The following is a 10718-nucleotide window of genomic DNA, read 5'->3' on the forward strand; positions in this document are numbered from 1 at the left end:
AATATGTGCCAGAAATATATTTGTGCCTCTTTTTCCAAGAAGAACCGTAGTGATTGGATCAGATGTTATCAGAGAATAAAGAGTTGATAGCCTAAACATTGTGGCCATTCGGGTATCTCTGGTGGTTTAGCCATCTATCAAAGTTTTGTTTACAATTTTGTGTAAGAAATATTATAGAAATGTGAATACTGAATGTGTTATGATGAGAAGGAATTCAAGGAAACAGCCAACAGACCTAGAAACTTATTTCAATACATTTTATTTGCAATGTCCAGCAATGAAATATGGTATGAAACAACAGATTTACATCAGTGTGTTTTCTTTTATCTTTCAGTATGTTTATATATTGTCATATTTACAGTACAACCAATAAATATATAAAGCACTTCCGAAATAGCACTGAGCCATAAAAATGCATTAACATTTTCTTTGTTTTTATAATTTTACCCCTTTTTCTCCCCAATTTCATGGTATCCAATTGTTTTAGTAGCTACTATCTTGTCTCATCGCTACAACTCCCGTACGGGCTCGGGAGAGACGAAGGTTGAAAGTCATGCGTCCTCCGATACACAACCCAACCAGTCCGCACTGCTTCTTAACACAGCGCCATCCAACCCGGAAGCCAACCGCACCAATGTGTCGGAGGAAACACTGTGCACCTGGCAACCTTGGTTAGCGCGCACTGCGCCCGACCCGCCACAGGAGTCGCTGGTGCGCGATGAGACAAGGACCCAGTCTCTGGTGGCGCAGCTGGTGCTACAGTACAGCGCCCTTAACCACTGCGCCACCCGGGAGGCTATGCATTAACATTTTAACCAGTAGAAATAAGTACAAGTACAAAATATTTCCTGAATAGCAAATTGTATTCAGTGATACTTATACATTTTGAAAAGTCCTTTATACAAGTCCCTCACTTTAGTCAATCTCTTCAATGGTTGGGCCTTGGGAGCTGACACCAGAGCTGGTCCGTGCCTGATCTCCACAGCAACCTGTGGGCATCCCTCCCTGCTGGTATAGCTTGGTAATGATAGGCTGGCATACTTTCTCCAGCTCCTTTAACTGATGCTCATACTCCTCTTTGTCGCCTAGCTGGTTGTTCTCCAACCAGGAAATGGTCTGGTCGCACCTGTCCATCACTTTCTTTTTGTCATCCTCGCTGATCTTGCCTTTCATGTTGTCGTCCTCCACGCTGGTCTTCATATTGAAGGCGTATGACTCCAGGGAGTTCTTGGCTGCCATCTTCTCCCTCTGTGCGTCATCCTCAGCTTTGTATTTGTCAGCGTCCTGCACCATCCTCTCAATATCCTCTTTGCTGAGCCGGCCCTTGTCGTTGGTGATGGTGATCTTGTTCTCTTTGCCCGTGCTCTTGTCCACCGCTGCTACGTTCAGAATGCCGTTGGCGTCGATGTCAAAGGTCACCTCGATCTGAGGGACTCCTCGTGGGGAAGGGGGGATCCCAGAGAGCTCAAACTTCCCCAGGAGGTTGTTGTCCTTGGTCATGGCTCTCTCTCCCTCGTAGACCTGGATCATGACCCCGGGCTGGTTGTCGGAGTAAGTGGTGAAGGTCTGGGTCTGTTTGGATGGGATGGTGGTGTTGCGTTTGATCAAGGCGGTCATGACACCTCCGGCGGTTTCGATGCCCAGGGACAGGGGAGCCACATCCAGCAGCAGCAGGTCCTGGACGTTCTCAGACTTGTCGCCAGATAAGATGGCCGCCTGGATGGCAGCGCCATAGGCCACCGCCTCGTCTGGGTTGATGCTCTTGTTTAGCTCTCGGCCGTTGAAAAAGTCCTGCAGGAGCTTCTGGACCTTGGGGATCCGGGTGGAGCCTCCGACCAGGACGACGTCGTGGATTTGGGCCTTGTCCATCTTGGCATCCCTGAGGGCTTTCTCCACAGGCTCCAGTGTTCCCCTGAAGAGGTCAGAACACATCTCCTCAAAACGAGCCCTGGTGATGGAGGTGTAGAAGTCGATGCCCTCAAAGAGGGAGTCAATCTCAATGCTGGCCTGGGAGCTGGAGGACAGCGTTCTCTTGGCCCTCTCGCAGGCTGTCCTCAGTCTCCTCAGAGCCCGCTTGTTCTGGCTGATGTCCTTCTTGTGTTTCCTCTTGAACTCCTCCACAAAGTGACTGACCAGGCGGTTATCAAAGTCCTCCCCGCCCAGGTGAGTGTCTCCAGCTGTGGCCTTCACCTCAAAAATCCCATCCTCGATGGTCAGGATGGACACGTCGAAGGTGCCCCCACCCAGATCAAAAATCAGGACGTTGCGTTCCCTGGACTTGCCTTTGTCCATGCCGTAAGCGATGGCTGCCGCCGTGGGCTCGTTGATGATCCTCAGCACATTCAGCCCAGCGATCACTCCAGCGTCCTTAGTGGCCTGTCTCTGTGAATCGTTGAAGTAGGCAGGGACTGTGATGACTGCATTGGACACCTTCTGGCCCAGGTAAGCCTCAGCGATCTCCCTCATCTTCACCAGGACCATGGAGGAGATCTCCTCTGGGTTGAAGGATTTGTTCTCACCTTTGTAATCGACCTGAACTTTAGGCTTTCCTCCGTCGCTGACCACCTTGAAGGGCCAGTGCTTCATGTCAGCTTGCACAACCTGATCGTTGAACTTTCGGCCAATCAGGCGTTTGGCGTCGAAAACGGTGTTGTTGGGGTTCATGGCCACCTGGTTCTTTGCTGCGTCTCCGATGAGTCTCTCAGTGTCTGTGAAGGCCACATAGCTGGGCGTGGTCCTGTTGCCCTGGTCGTTGGCGATGATTTCCACTTTGCCATGCTGGAACACCCCCACACAGGAGTAGGTAGTGCCCAGGTCAATGCCGATAGACGGGCCTTTAGCTGATGACATCTTGATGGTTTGGAGTTAGTTGCCTACAAAATAATGAAATATTTTAGAAATTGATATTATTCTACGAAAACCTAGGTGCAAGTAATGTCAATCTCAAGTACAGAGATGTTATCCTAAATATACTTGAATAACAACCAGACCTGGGTTCAAATACATGCGTTCCTAAGTATTTGTAAATCTTATTTTCTGTGTATTTTAATATTTTCAGATAATCTGGTCACTTCTATTTAAAGTATTTTCTAATAATTTCATATAAATACAATTTGAAACTATTTTCAAATACATTTCTAATACACCTAGGAACAAACAATTCTGGCTTCAAATGCATGGAATATTTAAATATTTAAATTTTAAAATACACTTGTCTGTGTATTTGAGTATTTTCAAATACATGCCAATTCTTTCCAAATATATTTCCAAACGCATTCCAATATTCAACTATTTATATTTCAAAATGTACTGGTATTTGAAAGTCCTTGAAAAACAATAATACGCATTTGAACCCAGGTCTGATAACAACACTGTTGTCAATGTTTGTGTTATATATCAGAGTTATACACTAATACTGGCCAGGCCATATTCAGTGAAGTTGAACAAAGACAATGGCAGACACAATCATTTCTGCTAATCTATTAGAGAGAAACTCTTTTCACAACAGGCCTACATTTTTTTCTATTAACACTCCTGAATAATATTGTATTATCTTCACAGAATTAGAGCAGATTTTCTTTAAAAAAAAGAAATAACTCATTATAATATGCTACAAAAAAACAAAAACAATTAGGCCTAGTCTGTCCAATGAAATAACATAATCAATGGATGACTATTATATCTTTATAATATTATTTCTTTATTAGTTAACCAAATATTCTGGCATAATGTTATAGCTAAATCGGCTATGTCGACACAACCAACATAGCTTCATTTTCTATTTCTATCAAGTTTATAACTGTCACGGCCATTATGAAAATAGGGTACTGAATTAATCTCTTTACTTACAGTTTATGAATGTAGAGGTCTTTCGAACGTGGCTCTTCTCTTTTCTTGCTTTCTTTTCCCTTTAGTATTCTCGTTGGGTCGATGATTGAATCTGAATGTACTTCACCAGAATATATACCATCCCCATTGCCTAAAAAAAAAAAAACTTATGATTTCTAGACATTTCTCGAACGCTCTGACTACATTGCCCAATGAGAGCGCAGCATTCCTGCGCAATGACGCACCTGCGAGGCGCATGCATTGCACGCGCAGGAAAAGAAAGTTCTCGTCTTTCCAGAGCTTTCGAGAGGCGCGGAGACCTGTCTAGAACGCACACACACAGCACACAAATAATGAAACCATTATTTGTCTTGATTAAAATAATCAAAACAGTTAATGATTCAAATTTCAACACAAATGGAATAGCATGCGGTTCAACCTTATTCAGTCGACATTTCAGTCTATCGGTTACACTGCAGCTCCTCAACAGTTCACGAGATGTCAGTCTATAATTTTTGTCTCACTAATGAATAATAGATATGTATTGTAAGACAGTTGAGTGCCTATAGGCATACAAGCAACTCACCACAAGTTAATGTGCCTCCAGGGAAGATCCTTTTTTGTATTAAAGCTAGAGTATTTAAGATATCCAGTATTCATTTTTAAATGAAAGACAAATGATGAACACTGGATAATCCTTCTCTATTCTATTCAATGCTATTCTGTTCTATACCATTCTATTTTCTGACCACAAACAAGATATCCCCATGATATCCCCATTATGGGGATATCTTGCTTATGCTAAGCAAATGTGAACTGCTTGTGACATTCTCCTGTGAATTTTAATGACAAAAAACACAAATGGTAGCTAAAGTATTTGCTAATACACTTGGAAAGTATTCAGACCCTTTGACTTTTTCCACATTTTGTCACGTTACAGCCTTATTATAAAATTGATTAAATTATATTTTTTAATCAATCAACATACAATACCTCATAATGACAAAGCGAAAACAGGTTTTTAGAAATTGACACATTTATTAAAAATAAAAAACAGAAATACATTATTTACATAACAATTCAGACCCAGATTCTTATCAGACTTGGAACCACCAAGACTCTTCCTAGAGCTGGCCGCCTGGCCAAACTGAGCAATCGGGGGAGAAGAGCCTTTGTCAAGGAGGTGACAAGAACTGATGGTCACTCTGACAGAGCTCCAGAGTGGCAATGGGAGAACCTTCCAGAAGGACAACAATCTCTGCAGCATTCCACCAATCAGGCCTTTATGGTAGAGTGGCAAGATGGAAGCCACTCCTCAGTATAAGGCACATTACAGCCTGCTTGGAGTTTGCCAAAAGGCACCTAATGGACTCTCAGACCATGAGAAACAAGATTGTCTGGTCTGATGAAACCAAGATTGTACTCTTTTGCCTGAATGCCAAGCGTCTCGTCTGGATCGAGGGAAAGACGAACGGAGCAAAGTACAGAGATGAAAACCTGCTCCAGAGCGCTCAGGACCTCAGACTGGGGTGACAGTTCACTTTCCAACAGGTCAACGACCCTAAGTACAAGGCCAAAACAGCACAGGAGTGGCTTCGGGACAAGTATCTGAATGTCCTTGAGTGGCGCAGCCAGAGCCCGGACTTTAACCCAATCGAACATTTCTGGAAAGACTTGAAAATAGCTTTGCAGTGATGCTCCCCATCCAACCTGACAGAGCTTTATACATTTGCTTAAATTTCAAAAAACAGTTTTTGCTTTGTCATTATGGGGTACTGTGTGTAGATTGATGAGGGAAAAAAACACTTTAATCCATTTTAGAATAAGGCTGTAACGTAACAAAATGTGGAAAAAAATCAAGGGGTCTGAATGCTTTCCGAATGCACTGTATTGTAAACATAATTCCCATGTAGCAGTAGCTAGTTGCATTTATAAATACATCAATATGAGAGGTATTTATTGCTCACAAAATTCAGACGGTGGTGATTGCAACCTTTCAAAAATATTTTGTGGCCCTCCGTCTATCATGGAAACATGATACAAATATATACTCCGTTCATAACCAAGTGGGAGATGGGAATTGACCAATTATGAAGTAGAGTCATACAGCCCCTGCCCGCACCCGCTGGCTTTCTGTCCGACTCGCTATCGCAACCATTTCAAAGAGTTACAGTTCATATAAGGAAATCAGTCAATTGAAATAAATAAATTGGACCCTAATCTATGGATTTCACATGACTGGGAAGGGGTGCAGCCATGGGTGGGCATAGGCCCACCCACTGGGGAGCCAGGTCCAGCCAATCAGAATGAGTTTTTCCCCATAAAAGGGCTTTATTACAGACAGAAATACTAATTGGCCTCCCCACACCCCCGCAGACGATCTTACAGGTGAATTAGCTGGATGTGGAGGTCCTGGGCTGGTGTGGTTACATGTGGTTTACAGTTGTGAGGCCGGTTGGACGTACTGCCAAATTCTCTACATCGTCGTTGGAGGCAGCTTGGTGGACAATCCTGCAGTCAGCATGCCAACTGTACGCTCCCTCAAAACTTGAATACATCTGTGGCATTGTGTTGTGTGACAAAACTGCACATTTTAAAGTGGCCTTGGACTCACATTGGTTGAGCGCCCTCCACTTTTTTCCACTATCAATATTTATTTACACACACTGTATTAAATTATAGTCTAATCCTATTTAAGTACATTTCCTTGGAAAGATAACTGCCACGTGATTTTCAACCCATGCATAGGCAGCCTACTCTATTTCAATGAGACCACACATATACTAGACGCACTTGAACTCGCAATGCCCGACTAGGAGAGGAAGGCCACTGAAGTTGAAGCAGCTAATTTGACCGTGAGACAATGATCTCTGTTGGGACCAAGATAATTGCGGCCTGCAATTCGGGGCGTTCCTGCATGTAGACATTCCCATATCTGCAGAAACCCCTCTTTATAATTATATTGGTCAACTTTTAAGCTAGGAGACGGAAGGTGGGCGGTGTGCCAGTACAGTAGGTTGGATGCCAGCTGCCGATAAACCCCGCAGAAGAAGGTGCGGCAACGGTAGCTAGCTGGCCATACACCAGTAGACAGTGTCCTTCGTCCCTGCCTGTTGGGCACTGTTTTCTCGCAGTTCTGTTAACAACGGTGAGGGCAGGTGTTTGGGAGCGAAGGACACTGTTATTTTATCAAGATAGTCCGGTACATAGCAGGTGGGAGGCGGGGGTGACACCGTGTGCTATCTAGCTAGCTAACTAGCATGTGGTGAACCTAACTAGCAAGCTAGCTGTGCTAGTGGGAGGCGGGGGCTACAGGTAGACAGTGTCTTTTGCCCCCGCCTGTCGGGAACGTTTTTCTCCAGTACACGGCAGACAGGGTCGACACTGTGTGCTAGCTAACTACCACATGATGTTGGTCCCGCCTGCTGCGTGCTGGGGGCGAAGGACCATGTCTACAGCTAGCAAAGCAGGGGAGGGGTGTCCATTCAGGAACCGATGGGGCTTGGTATGATATGTTACGAATTGGCAAAACGTATATGTTGAAATCAAATCAAATTTGATTGAACACATACACATGTTTAGCAGCTGTTATTGCGGGTGTAGCGAAATGCTTGTGTTTCTAGCTCCAACAGTGCAGTAATATCTAACAAGTAACATCTAACAATTTCACAACAATATACACAATACACACAAATCTAAAGTAAAGGAATGGAATTAAGAATATATAAATGTCAGAGTGGCATAGACTAAAATACAGTAGAATAGAATAGAGTATATACACGAGATAAGTAATGAAAAATATGTAAACATTATTGAAGTGACTTGTGTTACATTAGTGGCCAATGATCTGAAGTCTATATAGAGCTGCAGCCTCTAATGTGCTAGTGATTGCTGTTTAGCAGTCTGATGGCCTTGAGATAGAAGCTGTTTATCAGTCTCTCGGTCCCAGCTTTGATGCACCTGTACTGACCTCGCTTTATGGATGATAGCAGGGTGAACAGGCAGTGGCTCGGGTGGTTGTTGTCCTTGATGATATTTTTGGCCTTACTGTGACATCGGGTGCTGTAGGTGTCCCAGAGGGAATGTAGTTTGCCCCCGGTGATGCGTTGGGTAGAATGCACCACCCTCTGGAGAGCCCTGCGGTTGCGGGCGGTGGAGTTGCCATACCAGGCGATGATACAGCCTGACAAGATGCTCTCAATTGTGCATCTGTAAAAGTTTGTGAGAGTTTTCGGTGCCAAGCTAAATTTCTTCAGCCTCCTGTGGTTGAAGAGGCGCTGTTGCGCCTTCTTCACCACACTGTCTTTGTGTGGGTGGACCATTTCAGTCTGTCAGTGATGTGTACGCCGAGGAACTCCACCTTCTCCACTGCGGTCCCGTCGATGTGGATAGGGGGTGCTCCTTCTGCAGTTTCCTGAAGTTCACGATCAGCTCCTTTGTTTTGTAGATGTTGAGTGAGAGGTTATTTTCCAGCACCACACCCCCAGGGCCCACCCAGGGTCTCGTCATTGTTGGTAATCAGGCCTACTACTGTTATGTCGTCTGCAAATTTGATGATTGGAGGCGTGCGTGGCCACGCAGTCATGGGTGAACAGGGGGTACAGGAGGGGGCTGAGCACGCATCCTTGTGGGGCCCCAGTGTTGAGGATCAGCGAAGTGGAGGTGTTGTTTCCTACCTCCACCATCTGGGGGCGGCCCGTCAGGAAGTCCAGGACCCTGTTGCACAGGGCGGGGTTCAGACCCAGGGCCTCAAGCTTAATAATGAGCTTGAAGGGTACTATGCTGTTGAATACTGAGCTATTGTCAATGAACAGCATTCTTACATAAGTATTCCTCTTGTCCAGATGGGATAGGGCAGTGTGATAGTGATTGCATCGTCTGTGCATCGTCTGTGGATCTATTGGGGCGGTAAACAAATTTAAGTGGGCCTAGGGTGTCAGGTAAGGTAGAAGTGATATGATCCTTGACTAGTCTCTCAAAGCACTTCATGATGACAGAAGTGAGTGCTACGGGGCGATAGTCATTTAGTTCAGTTTTCTTGCTTGGGTACAGAAACAATGGTGGCCATCTCGGAGCACGTGGGGATAGCAGACTGGGATAGGGAGAGATTGAATATGTCTGTAAACACTCCAGCCAGCTGGTCTGCGCATGCTCCGAGGACGCGGCTAGGGAGGTAATACGGTCGGCATTTGATTGTGAGGTATTCCTGTACGTTATCACAATCACACCATGAGTAGTTAATCATGAAACATACACCCCAGCCCTCCTTCTTCCCGGAGAGATATGTATTCCTGTCTGTGCGATGAACTGAGAACCCAACTGGCTGTATGGACTCACACAGTGTATCCCGAGAGAGCCATGTTTTCGTGAAACAGGGTACATTACAATCCCTGATGTCTCTTTGGAAGGAAATCCGCACCCTGAGCTCATCAACTTTATTATCCAGAGACTGAACATTAGCGAGTAATATACTCGTAAGCAGTGGGTGGTGTGCACACTTCCTGAGTTGGACTAGAAGTCCACTCGTTATACCTATTTTCCACCGGTGTTTTTTTTGGATCAGCCTCTGGAATCAGTTAAATTGCCCTGGAGGGTACGAACAAAGGATCCGATTCGGGCCATAAGCCATATTGCTGGTCGTAATGCTGGTGAGTTACCACCGCTCTAATCTCCAAAAGCTCTTCCCGGCTGTATGTAATAACACAAAAAAATTCTGGGCTAATAATGCAAGAAATAACACATAAAAATAAAAAAAATACTGCAAAACTGCCAAGGGGCTAGAAGCACGGCTGGCCTTTTTTTTATGAATTCCATTTTGTTGTGGCTAATGTTAGCTAGGTTAGGGTTACGGTTAGGTTAAATGGTTAAGGGGAGGGTTAGTTAACATGCTAAATAGTTGCAAAGTAGCTCAAAAGTAGTGAATAGTTGAATTTCATAATTAGTTAAAATGTTCAAGTTGTCCATGATGAGGTTTGAACATGCAACCATTGGGTTCCTAGACGTTCCCGTTATAAGCCTATCCACCATCCCTTAAGTAACCTTACCAAACCTAAAATCAAATTTGAGTGTCACGGATTTACGTTTACTATGTTACGTCTAGTCTAGGAGAACAGGCTAACGTGTGCAGCCCTCTATGGCGAAGTTGTAAATAGTAGTCGGATGCGATCACGTGCTTTGAACTCGTTGAGAAACGCTGATTGGCTAATGACCAACAACCTGCATAAACCATATACTAAAAGTACAGCGATCATGCTTGTAAAAACATTATATGGTTTAACAACCATATTAATACATTTCTTTTGTAAATGACTTGTTGTAGCATTCAACTGCCGAAAATGTCCTTAATAGGTGACGTGAGAGCCGGAGCGCAGGCTGATTGACCAGGTTCCCACTAGTAAAATTGTTAGCTACCAGTTGGAGGGGTGTTCCAAGCGATTTTTTTTCTAGTCGTATGTGGTAAATTCACATTTAGCACTTGGTTACGAACGAAGCAATACAATAGCCATCACTGTACCTATTCCTGCTTCCTACTTCTGCCAATCCTCTCTCCCACTAACGTTAGCTAGCTAACTTTACTAGCTACTGTAGCTGCTAGTTAACAACACACAGAGTAAAGTTAAAGCCATACCGTTGAGTAGCTTTCAATGGCTTTGACATACTCTCCTTTCTGGTACAACTGGTCCCCCTCGGCCATGTAAGTAGAAAATGTGCTTTTGGGTCCTTGGTCTCCTTCATTGTCAGACATGTTTGCAACAAAGTCCCAGTGGTATCCTAGCAACCAACATAACTCTCTCGATGGGTCATTCTATGTCGTCACTAGTTACCACATCCACAAAGGCATAAACCCAGCCTATTTCTAAAATGTATCTTCTTAAAACGTGATTTTAAAC

General features: G+C 44.3%; 1 protein-coding gene across 1 annotated transcript; it reads right to left on the reverse strand.

The window, feature by feature from the left end:
- Window positions 1-243: 243 nt before the first annotated feature.
- On the reverse strand, window positions 244-10525 carry LOC135564654 (heat shock 70 kDa protein-like). The gene is made up of 3 exons (XM_065010079.1): window positions 10457-10525; window positions 3850-3979; window positions 244-2873 (listed from the first exon to the last, which is right to left on the reverse strand). Exon 3 carries the CDS (start codon window positions 2848-2850, stop codon window positions 916-918), a length of 1935 nt encoding a protein of 644 aa, XP_064866151.1. The 5' UTR covers window positions 2851-2873; window positions 3850-3979; window positions 10457-10525; the 3' UTR covers window positions 244-915.
- Window positions 10526-10718: the final 193 nt, after the last annotated feature.

Source organism: Oncorhynchus nerka, linkage group LG26, assembly GCF_034236695.1.
Source record: "Oncorhynchus nerka isolate Pitt River linkage group LG26, Oner_Uvic_2.0, whole genome shotgun sequence".
NCBI classification, from domain to species: Eukaryota; Metazoa; Chordata; class Actinopteri; order Salmoniformes; family Salmonidae; genus Oncorhynchus; species Oncorhynchus nerka.